General features: G+C 46.2%; 1 protein-coding gene across 5 annotated transcripts in view; it reads left to right on the top strand.

Annotated features, from left to right (window-relative positions):
* LOC121550047 (nuclear respiratory factor 1) overlaps positions 1-19,053 on the top strand; it is a 31,798-nt gene extending 12,745 nt beyond the window's left edge. The window contains exons 6-13 of one of the 5 annotated variants that reach the window (XM_041862145.2): positions 3,298-3,456; positions 4,323-4,526; positions 5,458-5,556; positions 5,954-6,034; positions 7,507-7,557; positions 8,007-8,155; positions 10,859-11,019; positions 17,444-19,053. In XM_041862145.2, the coding sequence (XP_041718079.1) occupies positions 3,298-3,456; positions 4,323-4,526; positions 5,458-5,556; positions 5,954-6,034; positions 7,507-7,557; positions 8,007-8,155; positions 10,859-11,019; positions 17,444-17,604 (1,065 nt within the window). In that variant the 3' untranslated portion in view covers positions 17,605-19,053. Of the gene's footprint in view, positions 1-3,297; positions 3,457-4,322; positions 4,527-5,457; positions 5,557-5,953; positions 6,035-7,506; positions 7,558-7,997; positions 8,156-10,858; positions 11,020-17,443 lie in introns of all 5 variants that reach the window. The other 4 variants (XM_041862134.2, XM_041862152.2, XM_041862161.2 and 1 more) reach the window with 4 other exon arrangements.
* The last annotated feature ends 407 nt before the right edge of the window (positions 19,054-19,460 follow it).

Below are 19,460 nucleotides of genomic sequence, written 5' to 3'. Positions count from 1 at the left end.
ACTGTAATTAGGCCATCTGTCCCCCAATCCCCCCACACCAGCTACAGGTGGAGAGACCGAGGCACTAAGGAGCTTTCTATGGCTGTTGCTACCTAGTAAGTTAGCCTTTGTCGGTCTCCATTTTATCAACTCTGGCAAATGTGTGTTTCTGTTGATGTTGTTTTGAGAGGGTTTCGCCAAACAGTAATTCACTGGTTGCAACTCAAATACAGCAGCAGGAGAAGAAGACTGGTCAGAAAGGCTTTCGCCAAAGAATTTTCTAGTATGATAACTTCTCACCAGAGGTTACCCATCCATGTTTCAAATTCCTGACATTTAATCCTAGTAAAACTTCCCTGTTTTAGGTCAGTTAGGATCACCACTTTATTTTAAGAATGTGAAATGTCAGAATAATATTAGAGAGAATGATTTATTTCAGCTGTTATTTCTTTCATCACATTCCCAGTGGGTCAGAAGTTTACATACACTCAATTAGTATTTGGTAGCATTGCCTTTAAATTGTTTAACATGGGTCAAACGTTTTGGGTAGCCTTCCACAAGCTTCCCACAATAAGTTGGGTGAATTTTGGCCCATTCCTCCTGATAGAGCTGGTGTAACTGAGTGAGGTTTGTAGGCCTCCTTGCTCGCACACGCTTTTTCAGTTCTGTCCACAAATTTTCTATAGGATTGAGGTCAGTGCTTTGTGATGGCCAATACCTTGACTTTGTTGTCCACTTGTTGTCCACTTGTTGTGGTCCTCTGTAGCTCAGCTGGTAGAGCACGGCGCTTGTAACGCCAAGGTAGTGGGTTCGATCCCCGGGACCACCCATACACAAAAAAATGTATGCACGCATGACTGTAAGTCGCTTTGGATAAAAGCGTCTGCTAAATGGCATATTATTATTATTATTATTATTATTATTGTCCTTAAGCCATTTTGCCACAACTTTGGAAGTATGCTTGGGGTCATTGTCCATTTGGAAGACCCATTTGCGACCAAGCTTTAACTTCCTGACTGATGTCTTAAGATGTTGCTTCAATATATCCACATAATCTTCCTTCCTCGTGATGCCATCTATTTTGTGAAGTGCACCAGTCCCTCCTGCAGCAAAGCACCCCCACAGCATGATGCTGCCACCCCCGAGCTTCACGATTGGGATGGTGTTCTTCGGCTTTCAAGCTCCCCCTTTTTCCTCCAAACATAACGATGGTCATTATGGCCAAACAGTTCTATTTTTGTTTCATCAGACCAGAGGACATTTCTCCAAAAAGTACGATCGTTGTCCCCATGTGCAGTTGCAAACCCTAGTCTGGCTTTTTTATGGCGGTTTTGGAGCAGTGGCTTCTTCCTTGCTGAGCGGCCTTTCAGGTTATGTCGATGTAGGACTCGTTTACTGTGGATATAGATACTTTTGTACCTGTTTCCTCCAGCATCTTCACAAGGTCCTTTGCTGTTGTTCTGGGATTGATTTGCACTTTTCGCACCAAAGTACGTTCATCTCTAGGAGACAGAATGCGTCTCCTTCCTGAGCGGTATGATGGCTGCGTGGTCCCATGGTGTTTATACTTGCGTACTATTGTTTGTACAGATGAACGTGGTACCTTCAGGCATTTGGAAATTGCTCCCAAGGATGAACCAGACTTGTGGAGGTCTTTTTTTTCTGAGGTCTTGGCTGATTTATTTTGATTTTCCCATGATGTCAAGCAAAGAGGCACTGAGTTTGAAGGTACAAGTTTTAATGACTCCAACCTAAGTGTATGTAAACTTCCGACTTCAACTGTATGTATTAATTTTTTCCCGAGCCAAATTTAGTCAGTGAAGTCAAGGCGGGCAGACACTGCAGTGGTTCACTGTGCAATATAATCCCCCTGACAGTGGTGCCCGGCTCTACCCCTACCCCGGCCCCATCCTTATCCCTACCACGGCCCCAGCCACAGCCCCATCCCTACCTACCCCAGCCCCATCTCTACCCTACCCCAGCCCCATCACTACCTCGGCCATACCCTGGCCCCATCCCTGCCCTATCCCTACCTACCCCAGCCCCATCTCTACCCTACCCCGGCCCCATCCCTACCCCAGACCCATCTCTACCCTACCCCAGACCCATCTCTACCCTACCCCAGACCCATCCCTACCTACCCCAGCCCCATCCCTACCCCAGACCCATCTCTACCCTACCCCAGACCCATCCCTACCTACCCCAGCCCCATCTCTACCCTACCCCGGCCCCATCCCTACCCCAGACCCATCTCTACCCTACCCCAGACCCAACCCTACCCCGGCCCCATCCCTACCCCAGACCCGGTATTACCAGGGCCACTGAGGACACAGGGACTAAACCCACCCCAGCCCAACCGGGGAAGACACACACAGGGCTACACGTACCACATGCACACAGGACTGGTAAGACACACAGAGGTGTGTGTGTGTTCCAGCCCCTTCGTCTCCCAGGAAGAAGGGGGCAAATCAGATGAAATTAAATGACCCACGCTCCTCCTCTCTTTTGGCCCTCTCCAAAATGTTGGAGGCCTCTTACGCAACAGGGTGGATGAGACGACACAATCAGGCTTCATTGTGGTTAGTCCTCAATCCTAACTGTTCACAGTACAGTTCAGCGAATACAGCACACCACTTCAACAGTAGGGAGAATGGATGAAACATCAACCACCTACTACTGGTTAAAACTACCACTGAATCACCTCTGGTCACTACAGCAGTCTATTAACATGTTCTTGAACTGTGGTTAATCTCGCCAGTGGAAAATGTGTGTGCTGTTTCCCTGCCATAGAGAATTACGACTTTGAAAAGAGAGAATAGTTTATATCTGGATGTTGTCGTTTGTACTAGTCTCAATCAGTTGTACTATAGTGTCTCACTCTTGAGGCGGTTGAGGTTCTCTGCCCAGAACAGGGTTGTGTTCATTTGGGCACGCAACAGAAAAAAGTTGCAAAAGAGCACCATTTCTTATTGGGCAAGTGCACGTAGTCCCTCCAGGTATCAGTCCGTTTTCTTCCATTTAGTGCCACCCAGGTTCAAAGCCATTAGGCCTAGATTATGTTACTTCATCAGTCCTCGCATTCTTCCACAGTCAGTCAGGGAGGCAGACTGGAGCCACAGTCATAGACTGGCCTGTAGATAGACCTCCGTGCAGTCTGGGCTCCTTTTAGAAAGCCTATTTCTGGGCCCAGTCCACCTCAGCAAGCTGCAAGTAGATAATCAATACCGCTTTCCTCCCCCTAGTCAAGGGCGTGTGTGTGTGTGTGTGTGTGTGTGTGTGTGTACCACTCACCCCCTGTATCTTGTTTCCTCTGGTCAGGCCCAGCTGCGAGCGTTCATCCCAGAGATGCTGAAGTATTCGACGGGCCGGGGCAAGCCTGGCTGGGGCAAGGAGAGCTGCAAGCCCATCTGGTGGCCCGAGGACATCCCCTGGGCGAACGTGCGCAGTGACGTGCGCACTGAGGAGCAGAAACAAAGGGTGAGAGCCTGAGAGAAACAAATTGCCTCCCTGGTATCATTACAATGTTGAATATGGTAGAGAGGTAGGACGTCGTGGAGACGGTTAGAGAATAATAACTTGGTGGGACAGAGTTCTACCAGTGACAATCCAGCACTTTGTTATTTAGAAATGACTTATTTACTGTTTCAAATGTTTTTTTATGAAGCATAGGTATCAATGAATACAGATGTACATTTTGTTTTGTGAGTTACTTTTTTACATAAAAGACAACGATATACAAAAAAATTATACTATCAGAATATCATAGCAAGGAAATAACTTATTCATTACTTATTTATTACAACTAAAGCTCAGATTACATGGCCTGAAAATCCATACTAAATTCAGCTCCGTTTCACTCCACTATATCAATTAGTGAAGTGAAACTATAGTGAAATGTAGCGTAATTCCGTCTGGGTTTTGAGACTACAGAGTACATTTACATTTACATTTTAGTCATTTAGCAGACGCTCTTATCCAGAGCGACTTACAGTTAGTGAATACATATTTTTTTATACTGGCCCCCCCCCGTGGGAATCGAACCCACAACCCTGGCGTTGCAAACGCCATGCTCTATCAACTGAGCTACATCCCTGCCGGCCATTCCCTCCCCTACCCTGGACGACGCTGGGCCAATTGTGCGCCGCCCATGAGTCTCCCGGTCGCGGCCGGCTGCGACAGAGCCTGGATTCGAACCAGGATCTCTAGTGGCACAGTTAGCACTGCGATGCAGTGCCTTAGACCACTGCGCCACTCAGGAGTACAGGAAACAACCCAGAACAACACAAACCGATCTACCAGTCCCCTTGTATAACATCTCCTCTTGCTGTGGCGCCCCTTGCTAGGTGTCGTGGACGCAGGCGCTGCGGACCATTGTGAAGAACTGCTACAAGCAGCATGGGCGCGAGGACCTGCTGTACGCCTTCGAGGACCAGGTGCCACAGCATACAGCCATGACCACGGCCACCCACAACATCACCCACCTGGTGCCCTCACAGACCGTGGTGCAGACCATCAGCAACCCCGACGGCACCGTCTCCCTCATACAGGTCAGGTTTCCCTCTAGGTACAGATCTAGGATCTCCCTTAACCATTATTCGGTCAAGCTCCGGGGTGAAGTTTCCCCTAGGCACAGATCTAGGATCAGCTTCTTTTTTAGTGGGGAAAATGCCAAACTGACCCAAGATCAGCGTCTAGGGGCAACTTCATCCTACTCCACAGATCAAAAGTCACCTAAATGCTGGGTCAGGATTAGGGTCCCAACATTCCGGGAATGTTCCCAAAGTTCCCAGGTTTTTCGGAAATCCCGATTGGAGGATTCCCAGAATCAGGAGGGAATAAGCTGGGAGAGAATCATCCAACTGGGAGTCCTCCAACCGGGACTTTGGAAAGACCTGGGAACTTAGGGAGAGTTTCCGTAATTTTGCAACCCAGGTCAGGATCCAGAGTTTTTCTTACAATTGTATAGATGGTGCAGGGTTCCCTCCCTATAGATGGTGCAGGCCTCCCTCCCTATAGATGGTGCAGGCCTCCCTCCCTATAGATGGTGCAGGGTTCCCTCCCTATAGATGGTGCAGGCCTCCCTCCCTATAGATGGTGCAGGCCTCCCTCCCTATAGATGGTGCAGGCCTCCCTCCCTATAGATGGCGCACGCCTCCCTCCTTATAGATGGTGCAGGGTTCCCTCCCTATAGATGGCGCAGGCCTCCCTCCCTATAGATGGTGCAGGCCTCCCTCCCTATAGATGGTGCAGGCCTCCCTCCTTATAGATGGCGCAGTCCTCTCTTCCTATAGGTGGTGATTAAAAGATTCCCTGGATGAAGATTTTGAGGGATATAATCCATGGGAAGGATTTAGCTGTTTTGTATTCAAGCCAAGCTGCCCATTGTAATCTCCCTTTCCCCCCTCCTCTCTCTCTCATCTCTCTCTCTCCCCCCCCCACCATCTTCTATCTCTCTCTTTTTCCCTCTCTGCCCCTCAGGTGGGCACAGGGCAGACGGTGGCCACTCTGGCTGATGCCTCGGAGCTGCCGGGCACGGTGACCGTGGCCCAGGTCAACTACACTATGAACGACGGAGAGGTACACACAGAACACACCTCTCATCACTGTCTCTCAGAACACACACATGTTTAGAGACACCTGATTCTCCTATCTGATGACTGTATGCGGTTGTAATTGCAGTCCCTCCTGTGTGTAAGGCTTCTTACTACTATACTATGAGGAGTGTTAGATGGTAATGTTACAGAGTAGTGAACATAGCATGTAGCTGAAAGGTTTCTCTAACTTGCTCCATTGTACACTTTTAGGCACTATGCACTTTTATCACTTTTATAATTAATAAATAAATACAAAACGATTTTGATGGCGTTTTAAGCCTGAAGATGGTTTTTCTGCAGTGTGCGGACAGCGTTTCCACTTTTGAGATGCTAATGTTAACCATCTCCTGATTCCTAATTGGCATATATCATCCCAATAGTTGATGTGTGGTGAGCTTTCTGGCGCAAAAGGGCTGTCCAGACCACACCCAGGTGGGTTCTACACATTGGTCATGGATGAGGTGATTTCCCCCTTACTATTTAAAGCGCTGACAGGGATTTTTCTGCCATTGAAATCCTTGGGCGGGCCGCCTACGCGTTTTATCGGGTCACCTAAGTCCAAACCGTGAGAGAGAAAAAATGTTGTATTTTTTATAGATTTTCGGGATGGAAAAACACTTTCAGTGTCAACTTAAACGACAGATATAAAGTATGTAGAAAATGTTTTTTGTATAATATGATCTTTGATCACTAACAATCACCAAAATAAAAACAATGAATTTAGCAGTATTGATTTTGTTATTATGCTTGAGCAAAATAACACAGCATTAGCCATGGCAAAATGCATAGAATTTCAGGAAATTAGCTTTAAAACTGCAACATCTTCTCTCAGCTCCATGGCAAAATATGTCGAATTGCAGGAAATTTACATTTAAAACTCCCCAAAAAATTATCTCAGCTCCGTAGAGAAATGTGTAGAACTGCAGGAAATTGGCATAAAATGCTAATAATACTCTACACCATCAAGATGAGGGCCTCTAAAATTCAGCTGCGCCCACGGGCCCATTGCCACGCCCACCACCTAAGCCCCTTTTTGATCCAGAAAAAACCCTGCGCTGATGTACAAAGCGCTATATACATCCAATCAAATCTTGTTTTTTTATTATGTTAAGTGTTGTAGAACATGGAACACTGTGTGGTGCACTTTACACTCTCGGATCCGGCGATACTGCTAGCAATAGATGTGCACGCACATGGATAAATAATGTTGTTGGTTTGTAGTCCTATTTCATATTCAAGAGATGATCGATACAAGGCTTTAGTTTTAAACTGAATTTTATATTACTCAAAACTTTTATGCGTTCCGGTCTCCCGAGTGGCGTGGCGGTCTAAGGCGCTGCATCGCAGTGCTAGAGGCGTCACTACAGACCCGGGTTCAATCCCAGGCTGTGTCGAAGCCGGCCGTGACCGGGAGACCATTGAGGCGCCGCACAATTGGCCCAGCGTCGTCCGGGTTAGGGGAGGCCGGGATGTCCTTGTCCCATCGCGCTCTAGTGACTCCTTGTGGCGGGCCGGGCGCATGCACGCTGACTTCGGTCGCCAGTTGTACGGTGTTTCCTCCGACACATTGGTGCGGCTGGCTTCTGGGTTAAGCAAGCAGTGTGTCAAGGAGCAGTGCGGCTTGACGGGGTCGTGTTTCGGAGGACGCATGGCTCTCGACATTCGCCTCTCCCGAGTCCGTACGGGAGTTGCAGCGATGGGACAAGACTAACTACAAATTGGATATCACGAAAAAGGGGTTGTCTGAATATGTTAGCCAACAAAACATGTTTATTGTAATTTGCATGAAATGATATTTGTAGGATTGTCATAAATCACTATGCCTTCATCTCTTGTTGTGGAACATGTCATTTACTGTACTGTAACCCTTAAATGCAACTTCATATGTTTCAATATTATTGCTGAAAACCAAGTTCTCTCTACTCTTCACCAGAATATGTCGGTGTGTCGCACGTTACCGATGGAGGTGTCGCCACAGTTTATTGTAAGCAGCAGATCTACGTCACATTTTATGTTAATTAACTACGACAAATGTTTGTCATAGGATCACAATCCTACTCGTTTTTGGCAACAAATGTTTGTCGTTGTGTAGAAACACTCTAACTCTGCCTCTCTCTGTCACTTTCCCCTCCTCTCTTCCTCTCTCCATCTCTCTTACGACTTCCTCTCTCCATCTCTCTTACGACTTCCTCTCTCCATCTCTCTTACGACTTCCTCTCTCCATCTCTCTTACGACTTCCTCTCTCCATCTCTCTTACGACTTCCTCTCTCCATCTCTCTTACGACTTCCTCTCCATCTCTCTTACGACTTCCTCTCTCCATCTCTCTTACGACTTCCTCTCCATCTTTTTTCTCGCCCTCTTCCCTCCCCCTTCCATCCCTCCCGCTCTCTCCCTCCCCCCTCCATCCCTCCTTACTGGCCAGGTTGAGCAGAACTGGGCGACTCTGCAGGGTGGGGAGATGACCATACAGACCACACAGGCGTCCGAGGCCAATCAGGCGGTCGCGTCCCTCGCAGAGGCCGCTGTCGCCGCCTCCCAGGAGATGCAGCAGGGAGCCACCGTCACCATGGCACTTAACGGGTAGGACACACCGTAGGGCACACCGTAGCAAAAAAAAAGAAAATAGGAATTTCTTATTGGACCAGTTCAGATAGTACCCGACGGAGTGAAACGCAGTTTCTGAACATTACCACAGAGAAATGGGTGGGTGGAGGGAGGATGGGGGAGAGAGAGGGGTAGGGGAGGGAGGATGGGGGAAGAGAAAGGGGGTGGGGGAGGGAGGATGGGGGGAAGAAAGAGGGGTGGGGGAGGGAGGATGGGGGGAGAGAGAGGGGTGGGGGGAGGGAGGATGGGGAAGAGAGAGGGGGTGGGGGAGGGAGGATGGGGGGAGAGAGAGGGGTGGGGGAGGGAGGATGGGGGAAGAGAAAGGGGGTGGGGGGAGGGAGGATGGGGGGAAGAGAAAGGGGTGGGGAGGGAGGATGGGGGGAAGAAAGAGGGGTGGGAGGATGGGGAAGAGAGAGAGATGGGGGAGGGAGGATGGGGGAAAAGAGAGAGGAGGGAGGATGGGGGAAGAGAGAGGGGAGGGAGGATGGGGAGGGAGGATGGGGGAAGGAGAGAGGGGGTGGTCTCAAGGGACAGGTAGGGTCATCCAGCCAGGCGCCGAAATCGTCCAACTCAACAGCATTGCGGACAATCAGGCAAAATGCTATATCTGCACTGACTCTGGGAGTAGCCAGGGTTGTGGGTTCGATAAAAATAATGTATGTGCTAACTGTAAGTCGCTCTGGATAAGAGCGTCTGCTAAATGACTAAAATGTAAATGTAATGTGACTATTGAGAGTACATAGTCTGGGGACCAGCCTTCATAATGGCAACACACAGATACCACAGCCATTGGATGTCCCATCGATGTCTACTTAAAGGCCCAGTGCAGTCAAAAACGTGATTTTCCTGTGCTTTATATATATATTTCCACACTATGAGGTTGGAATAATAATGTGAAATTATGATAATGCCATTTTTGTGGAAGAGCTGTTTTGGTGGGATGGAGTTTTGACCTTCCATGGTGACATCACCATGCAGTAAATTAGTTAATAGAACAATAAGAAATAGAGTTCCAAACCTCTGCCAATAACAGCACATTTTCCATTTTCCCCTCCCTACTCAGACCACTCCCAGACAGTCCTAGAAAAATTATTGCTTGAGAAATTGCCCTTTGCTAAGAAGCTATTTTAGTTTTAACCATTTTAATTGGAAACAATCACGTAAGGTACTTAATTGTTACCCATAAATGATTTGATATTGAGATAAAGACGGCTGCATTGGGCCTTTAAGGACAGTGCTTGCATTGGCAATGAGGCATCTTACAACGTGCACAAAGTGCATCTAGGTGTATTCATATCAGCAAGTGCTGACATGAGGCCCTGGGTTCTGCAGCCGTAGCGAGGGAGGGGCAGGCAACTAGGCTGAATAGTGTTATTCCCAAAGTCTCTAATTGCATAGGTAGTTGTATAACACCTGTGATGTCAGAAGGAGGGGACTGTTGGGGCAGGAAACTAAGGGTTCCATAGGGACATGGGGTCAGCTGCTTTTTCCTCCCATTTCAGTGTTTAATTTTAGTTAATTAATTAGTCGTTACCTGTGTAATGAACTGCCTCGCCTGGTTTCTGGGGTGTGAAGTGGTTGCTAACCAACCAATCAGCCACTACATTTATTCCTCAGAAAACCACTGCTGAATGAGATTGCGCTTTTCACAAAAGTGTGGTAACGGGTCTATGTGAACTAAACCGTAAAACTGCTAAAATTGGTCATTAGCTTTTTTGGAACCTATGGTGTGTATTAAGTGTGAAGATGCTAGCGGTGCACTCATTGACACTACGGTAGTTCGGAGTCATTTCCTCCAGTGTCTAGGGGTTCCCATTGGGGCTTGTTACAGGTACCCACCTGAGTCCCCTTCCTCCCTCACCCTTCCTCCTCCCTTCCTCCTTCCCTCCTGGTTACATCATGTGAGCAGCACGGCACTCTCTGCACTTTGCCAGAACCTTCTGTCCCTGTTTCCCAACCCCCACTGAGGAGGGAAAAGGCTTTTGTTTTTTCAAAAAGAGAGCTTACTTTTATCCTAGTGGATGTTCTCATTATGCCAGTGGTTGAAACGGGATATGTCAATTCTTGTCAGTGTGATCTTTAGTTTGTTCTATAAAAGTGAGATGTAAACAGTCATTCTATGAATCTTTGTGGATGAAACTCTTGGGTGTTGATAATATTTCCTGTCTCGTTTGCCTGGAAGAGGAGGACTAGAAGTTAGTATGCCTGTTCAGGAATATGTAACAGATTCCCAAAGTTGACCATGGCAGAAAATATGCTTATAACGCCTCCATCCCCCATGTTCTAATAATCCCATTCCTTGTCAGCAGTCCCTGGGGCACTGGGGTCGGTTTGGGAGTGGTGGGAGGATGGGTGTATTGTTTTAAAGAGTGTCCCAATGCAGAGCCAAGTATGTGCAATGGTCCGCTGCCTTACTCACCTTCAGATGTGAGAAGTTGAAGTGGATGTCTGGGTGAGAGACCGAGGCTCTTCTACAGGTGTCAGACTGTCAACTGTAGGCTAATGTTGGGCCTCTGCCAGCACCATACTGTCAGGGTTGGGTCTTGGGTTGTTGTCCCCTCTCCCTATAGATGTCAGTCTCCACCAATCTGTCAACAACGTTTGGAGGCCTGATGAGTAGGGTGGACAAATCGCCATGCATCCACTCCTTTCCATCTCTAACCTGTGATTGTGTTGCAGTGAGGCTGCGGCCCATGCGGTGGCGACGCTGGCTGAGGCCACCCTACAGGGAGGAGGGCAAATCGTCCTGGCCGGGGAAACGGCGGCTGCTGTAGGAGCACTGACTGGAGTGCAGGATGGCAGCGGTACGTACCACACAACCTCTCAACAACTATTGTCAGGTAATTGACTCACCTGTATAAATCAATGTGAAATACTCCACTGACACTCCTCATACCATTCAAACAACACAGCCCTAACATTCAAACAACACTACCCTATCAAAACAAAAAAAATGCCTTTTGTGAACTAACACTCGCACTTAACCCCCCCCACTTTACTGAGGAAAAGTATACTTACTACGACTTGATATGTGCTTGTCCCATCTAGCTATCTTAAGATGAATGCAGTAACTGTAAGTCGCTCTGGATAAGAGTGTCTGCTAAAAAGTAAAAATGTAAATGTCAATTCAAACAACATAGCCCTAACAATCAAACAACACTGCCCTAACATTCCAACAACACTGCCCTAACATTCCAACAACACTGCCCTAACGTTCCAACAACACTGCCCTAACGTTCCAACAACACTGCCCTAACGTTCCAAAAACACTGCCCTAACGTTCAAACAACACTTCCCTAACATTCAACTGGCCCATTGTTTCATATAGCTAGACACCATGCATACAAAACAACCAAATCACACAGTTTAACATAATCCTCCCATATCATGATGACCTGTCTGGGGGTGTCAGCAACAAGTAACACAGAACATACATGCACACACACACACCTGTCCCCCTGCTCTCGCTAGGATAACCCAGGTTCCCCAGCAGTGCTGTTTATGTGTGCTTGCGTGTGTGTGTGGCTCATACTAGATACTCTGTCCATGCCAACAAAAGGGCTTAGCAAGAAAAACGTCCAAAAGGACTAATTAAGTGGAGAATTTGTTTGCTTATATAATTAATTACATTCAGAGCAAGTCCAGCGCTCCTTTCATCTTCAAATCAGTCAAATTGGCTGGTAGGGTGGCATATGCAAATCACTAAAAGGCTATAGGAGGTTTTCAACAAGGTGGGAGGTTTCAGTGTGCATTTAACAAGGGAATTGGTATGAATGGATATTTGGTCCTGTACTTTAGTTGTGGATTTTCATGTGTACTTTCTGCTTTTACCCCAGAAGGTAAGGTCCACATAAAATGAGTGTTGATAAGTATCATTCTTGGGTTGTGGCAACGCCTGGACATATTAGTGAAGGTGTTTTTTTAACCAATAGCATTTCCTCTATTGAGTCTAGTCTTCCCATGTACACAGTAGTGTCAGTATCACACCTGGGTTCCAATACTATTTACTGTATTTTAATTACTTTCAAATACATTTCAAAACAAGAAAATTAATATTTCAAATACTTAAATAGGCATGTATTTGAACCCAGGTCTGGTCAGTATGTGAGGGAATGAGACAGGACAGGAGCAGCCAGTGAGCTTCTCTATTCTAGTCTACTCGGTGTTGATGCAACAGATGGTGGGCGTGGACACCAGAGACCCGTGTTAGTCAGTATGTCCACCATTCTATTAATCCATACTATTCCTCTACAACCCTACTGCAGACCGTTCATACTGTAGATGCATATTTACAATACATACTGATTACAGTTCATTAAAATCTTTCAGGTTGTATGATAACAGCCCACGTCAGTTGATGGTTACATCATGATCTCAACAGCCGTTTTCATCCACCACCACCACCGTTCCAGAAACTCCATCCCTCAACCTAACTCCCATCCTTCAAGTCCTCCCTCTCCTCCTTCAGGGCTAGTTTCCTGTCTCTTCACACCACTCCCCTGTCCTACAGTGGGTGTCCCTGCTGGTGACAATCCCTACCCCCTTCACACACACACGCACACACAAACACACACACACACCTCTTCCCCCCAGGCACGGGGGTGTTGTCATCTCCCTGAAGAGCTCCTGCTAAAGAGGCTTTGATCCACTCCATTATCAGTCCATAGTCTAATCACTGGGCCAGCTGTCAGCGCTCTGGGACCGGACAGCAACCGGCCGCATGGTGACACACACACACTGTCCCCTCCTCTACCACTGCCCACAGGCTGCATTAGGTGGAAGGCCATTAGGACAGGAGCGAGGCGTGTCTTTGAACACCAAAGCTGATTAGCAAGCATTACAACTACATTTAAAGAAATTGACATCAGGAAGCCTTCTTGCCCCCCACAATGTGCCTGCCTATCATTTTAGTCACATTGCATTGCAGAGAGAATCGAATGCTTTTCTCCTAAGTGACGTTAAAGCTGTCCCTATTGGGTGTGTATGTTTCACAGGAGTGATCTGACGGTATGATTTGGACATGCATCATACTGTCATTTGCAAAATGGCTACCTTTTTAAGATGCCCATCTGTTGGGTCGTCACTAGTTAACACAGCCACAAAGTCATAATTATATTATTACATTTACATTTTAGTCATTTAGCAGACACTCTTATCCAGAGCGACTTACAGTTAGTGAGTGCATAAATTTTTATACTGGCCCCCCGTGGGAAACGAACCCACAACCCTGGCATTGCAAGCGCCATGCTCTACCAACTGAGCTACAGGGGACTACAATTACAATTATGACTAAACCCCACCCATTTCTACAATTTATCTTCTTAAAATCTGATTTTAAACCTAACTTTAACAACACTGCTAACCTTATGCCTAACCCTAACCTTAAATTAAGACCAAAAAGCAAATGTTTGTAGCCAATTTTGACTTTGTGGCTGTGTTATCTAGTGGATACCCCATCTGTTGTGGCTTTTTGTGAAGCGCCAAAAACTCAGGCACTCTGTTTTGTGAATGGACAGGGAGGGAGGCGGCAGAACCGTGGCGCCTGAGGCTATGAAAATACATTGTGGGATAGCTGGAGCCCCTTCCGTGCCCCATCATTCTACAAGGGGGGTATTTTAGCCAGTTGGTAGAAGCCACAGTGCTAAACTTCCTTCCCTTGTAGCTTCTGCTGTTAGATTGCATCCCAAATGGCACCCTATTCCCTATATAGTTCACTACTTTTGACCTTAGCCCTATGGGCCGTGGTCAAAAGTAGTGCATTGTATAGGGAATAGGTTGTAATTTGGGACACATCCTTAGTCTGTTAGCTAGCAGCAGGCACCACTCAGCTAACAACCAGCCCCTTCACCTGCTGGCCCAGTACTCCTGAGCCTGTTGACCTTTACCTAATCAACATAATGGGAGAGTGGAGGGGCCGCTGTTTGAAGTGCTGCCTGATTGGCTAGCTTTGTCCCTAGCACACATACACACTCACACATACACACACCCGTCGACCATGGCCCTCAATGTCACAGTAAGTGAAGTGTGAGCGGCTTGGCCTGGTACTTGACTCAGTAAGCACCGTGCTCTCTCTCTCAATTCAATTTCAATTCAATTTAAGGGCTTTATTGGCATGGGAAACATATGTTAAGCTAGCGAATTTTTCCATATTGACTTGAAATCAGTCAAAACACCACAAAACAAGACATGGTAAACTTACTGTGCCAGACTGCCCCCCATATATTGTAAGCCCTGCTACTACACAATCATCATTACCTGAATCAACACAACTTGATTCTGTCACTTAGCTGGGCCAAGGGGGCTTATTAGACTACTGCAGAGGGGGACCTGGGGCCTCATTTAGAGAAAACCTGTACACGCAGATTGATCATACGAGTCGACCAAAGGTGATTTACCTGGCATTACGTTTAGTGATTTATAAATGAAACGCTGTTACATAATTTAGACTGTATTAGTGCTTGTGTAGACAGACATTTTATAAATTGCATTTTCTCACATTACATTTTAGGACTCAAATGTGGTATTTAAACTAAGCACATTTTATAAATGACGTGTCTGGATCCTTTACCTAGTGGATAAGGTAAAGGGGTGTGGCTTACAGTGGGGGAAAAAAGTATTTAGTCAGCCACCAATTCTGCAAGTTCTCCCACTTAAAGAGATGAGAGAGGCTTGTAATTTTCATCATAGGTACACGTCAACTATGACAGACAAAATGAGATTTTTTTTCCAGAAAATCACATTGTAGGATTTTTTATGAATTTATTTGCAAATTATGGTGGAAAATAAGTATTTGGTCAATAACAAAAGTTTCTCAATACTTTGTTATATACCCTTTGTTGGCACTGACACAGGTCAAACGTTTTCTGTAAGTCTTCACAAGGTTTTCACACACTGTTGCTGGTATTTTGGCCCATTCCTCCATGCAGATCTCCTCTAGAGCAGTGTTGTTTTGGGGCTGTCGCTGGGCAACACGGACTTTCAACTCCCTCCAAAGATTTTCTATGGGGTTGAGATCTGGAGACTGGCTAGGCCACCCAGGACCTTGAAATGCTTCTTACGAAGCCAGTCCTTCGCTGCCCGGGCGGTGTGTTTGGGATCATTGTCATGCTGGAAAGACCCAGCCACGTTTCATCTTCAATGCCTTTGCTGATGGAAGGAGGTTTTCACTCAAAATCTCATAATACATGGCCCCATTCATTCTTTCCTTTACACGGATCAGTCGTCCTGGTCCCTTTGCAGAAAAACAGCCCCAAAGCATGATGTTTCCACCCCCATGCTTCACAGTAGGTATGGTGTTCTTTGGATGCAACTCAGCATTCTTTGTCCTCCAAACACGATTGAGTTGAGTTTTTACCAAAAAGTTCTATTTTGGTTTCATCTGACCATATGACATTCTCCCAATCCTCTTCTGGATCATCCAAATGCACTCTAGCAAACTTCAGACGGGCCTGGACATGTACTGGCTTAAGCAGGGGGACACGTCTTGCACTGCAGGATTTGAGTCCCTGGCGGCGTAGTGTGTTACTGATGGTAGGCTTTGTTACTTTGGTCCCAGCTCTCTGCAGGTCATTCACTAGGTCCCCCCGTGTGGTTCTGGGATTTTTGCTCACCGTTCTTGTGATCATTTTGACCCTACGGGGTGAGATCTTGCGTGGAGCCCCAGATCGAGGGAGATTATCAGTGGTCTTGTATGTCTTCCATTTCCTAATAATTGCTCCCACAGTTGATTTCTTCAAACCAAGCTGCTTACCTATTGCAGATTCAGTCTTCCCAGCCTGGTGCAGGTCTACAATTTTGTTTCTGGTGTCCTTTGACAGCTCTTTGGTCTTGGTCTTGGCCATAGTGGAGTTTGGAGTGTGACTGTTTGAGGTTGTGGACAGGTGTCTTTTATACTGATAACAAGTTCAAACAGGTGCCATTAATACAGGTAATGAGTGGAGGACAGAGGAGCCTCTTAAAGAAGAAGTTACAGGTCTGTGAGAGCCAGAAATCTTGCTTGTTTGTAGGTGACCAAATACTTATTTTCCACCATAATTTGCAAATAAATTCATTAAACATCCTACAATGTGATTTTCTGGATTTTTTTTCTTCTCAATTTGTCTGTCATAGTTGACGTGTACCTATGATGAAAATTACAGGCCTCTCTCATCTTTTTAAGTGGGAGAACTTGCACAATTGGTGGCTGACTAAATACTTTTTTTCCCCACTGTATCTATACATTTACATTTTAGTCATTTAGCAGACACTCTTATCCAGAGCGACTTACAGTTAGTGAGTGCATACATATTTTTTTCCATACTGGATTCCTTACCTAGTGGAAAAGGCAAAGGGGTGTGGCTTATCTATAAATGAGGTGTCTGGATTCCTTAACTAGTGGAGAAGGTAAAAGGGTGTGGCTTATCTATAAATGAGGTGTCTGGATTCCTTACCTAGTGGAAAAGGTAAAGGGGTGTGGCTTATCATATTGTTTATCACATTTGTGTATCATTTCCTAAATGCCCGCATTAGTTATTATTATGCCAGTGTATCATTGAAATGTGGAATGGCCACGCGTATCCGCCCGCCACCATACCCAGCTCTGACCTTCTTCCCCTAGCCTGTGACACTGTGACAGCTTGTGGGGCTGGGCAGAGACCCACGTGACTGCAGTAATAATCCCCAGGCACACACACACACACACACACACACACACACAGCTGGGCAGGGAGGAGAGGCAGTCTCAGGCTCAATTGGACCATTGTTCTGCAATGCAGCCTCTTTCTAAAATGGCTGCCTAAAACGGTTTGACTCTAGCACGGCTCTCTCTCAGGCCCTAACCCCCTTAAAGACCCCTATTGACCAAGGCACTTTACAGCAGAACTAAAATGGTCAATTGTTATTTATCCATTTCACCAGTCCCTTCGTCAATACTGCATTGTATGTGTGGCCAAAATATAGAATAGCCTAGAAAAATGGATTGTTCCCTCATTCTGGGAAATGTATACTTCACTTCACAATTACATTTATAACATCAGACAAGAAAATATGGAATTTACATTTTTATTAGGATCCCCCTTAGCTAATGCCATGACATCAGCTAGTCTTCTTGGGGTCTGACACATAACTAAAAAGACATTACAAACAATTACAATTTACAAATAAAGACATTAAACATTTAACAAACGCACATTTAGGTAGATGGAGAACAGAAGAGAAGGCTACTTTAGACTATTGATATGCAGCCCGTGTGTCTAAGCCTGTATTCCCCCGTCTGTCTCTCTCCAGGCCTGGTGCAGATCCCGGTCAGCATGTACCAGACGGTGGTCACCAGCCTAGCCCAGGGGAACCGGCCCGTACAAGTGGCCATGGCGCCCGTGGCCACGCGCATCGACAACACGGTCACACTGGACGGCCAGGCGGTGGAGGTAGTGACCCTCGAGCAGTGACACTGAATCCTCCCTCTGCAGGTGTGTGCTGCTGGAAAAAAGTGTCCCATAATGGTTGCCGCCGGGAGCTGAGGGAGGGATAGTCTGTTTTCACCATAGAGATAGATAGAGGACTCATCTTTGTAGCTGTGCCGTTATAGTGTCTGTGACAGCATGGGCAGCGCCATTGAGGCAATCTCCATTTCGAAGTAGTCCATTTTCTTCTTCACGATTGGCTTATCCCACCTGATAACCCGGTTGGAAATGACTCCAACAGGGTCTCTAGGACGGATCAGCCAATGAAGTTGGAAATCCCACCCAGTTGACTACATAAAAATGGTGGAAGCCCTCAATGACGCTGCCCGTGCTGATACGGCCTTTTGGCCACTAGTGGCCTCTATCGTTCTCTATGGTCTCCACACGCTGCGCTCTGTACAATGTACAAAATATTTTTTATGTACATCTGCAGGGGAATAAAAAGTGACGGATTTATCAATGCATTGTGTTTACTATGTGTATATAGTAGAATATGTTTATTTTTTATTTTTTTTCAATTTCCTTTTTTAGCTTTGTGATGTTGAGCATTGTGTGACAAGGGTTATAGAGTATTTAGTATTTATTTCTTTACACCTTAACCTTTACTTAAAGATTAACCAAAAAGCCAAGGGGGAAGCCACCACCACCGATTCACCTTTTAATTCTGAACCTATATCACAGTCCCATTAATGATGTTTTGGTACTATGTCTGTGTGAATATTATTCCATGTTTGTTATAGAATGTGGTTCCCAAATCACACTCTCCTCTGTTGTCATAGACTTCATATGCAATCAGGTTATGCCGAAACCCAGGAACCTTTCCACTAATTCCACCCCCTGCCATATTAGTCAATGTTCCTCTTGTACCGTGGAAGTCTACGAAGCGTCCCAATTATCAACTGTCCACTGTAAGACACTTCACTGCCTAGAATGATTCCAATGAAACATTACTTTTGAAATATGTTACCTGTTGTTGTGTGGTTTATTGTACTGTAGCCACTCCACACACATGCTGGGATTTGTGAAGACTCAGGATATAATAGTAAGATATTCTTTGTGCTGAATATTTGACGACCTGGCTAGGCAGCCATTTTGACTCCAGAGCATATCACCATTGTTGTCTGCAATGCATGAGTAGCATCTATCCCTTTTGAGTATTTTTTAAACAGTGGTAGGAACGTATTCTAAATCATTTTATAAATTGAGGGGGGCCGTACTGTATACTACAGAGCATTCAATGACTTTTGTATTTGTACAGAATACATGTGCAGTCTTTCAGTCTGGTTTGATATGACGGTAGGAATAAATCCAGCTCACTACAGAGAATCCTCTCCGTAGTATTCATGATTTGGGAAATATGTTAGAAAGGTGACTGAATTACACCAAGCAAGCGGTCCATGTGCTCTCCCAATAAAGTGACTACTGTTCACCGGTCACACTAGCCAGTGTCATCATTGAACTCTGAAGGTGAAATACTTCATTTCCAAACTCCTACTATTATTCATCACCCCAGACACTATATTGGTGGTTGTTGGACTTGTTTTGTCATCCCATCTCATTCTCCCTCATTTTCTACATGGTTTATCACATATGGATGTAGTTACCCTGCCATGAAAACTCAATGACCTCTATACACTCCCCTGTCATCCCCCATACCCGCCACACACACACCCAGAGCCTGTCGTGACGGACGGTCAGGGTCCTGGTTACATCATAAGCTGTATTGCACTGTGCAGCCCTCCCCCTGGTTAAAGCCTGGGATTTGCTAGCTGGGCCCTTCTGTTGCGGAGTGGGAGAGAGAGAGACGTTGGTTCGGGCCCTAATCCGTCAGGCGTCAATGC

This window comes from Coregonus clupeaformis, chromosome 2 (assembly GCF_020615455.1).
Source record: "Coregonus clupeaformis isolate EN_2021a chromosome 2, ASM2061545v1, whole genome shotgun sequence".
Lineage (NCBI taxonomy): Eukaryota > Metazoa > Chordata > Actinopteri > Salmoniformes > Salmonidae > Coregonus > Coregonus clupeaformis.
Note: the sequence above shows the minus strand (reverse complement) of the source record. Positions and strands in the feature narration are given on the sequence as shown.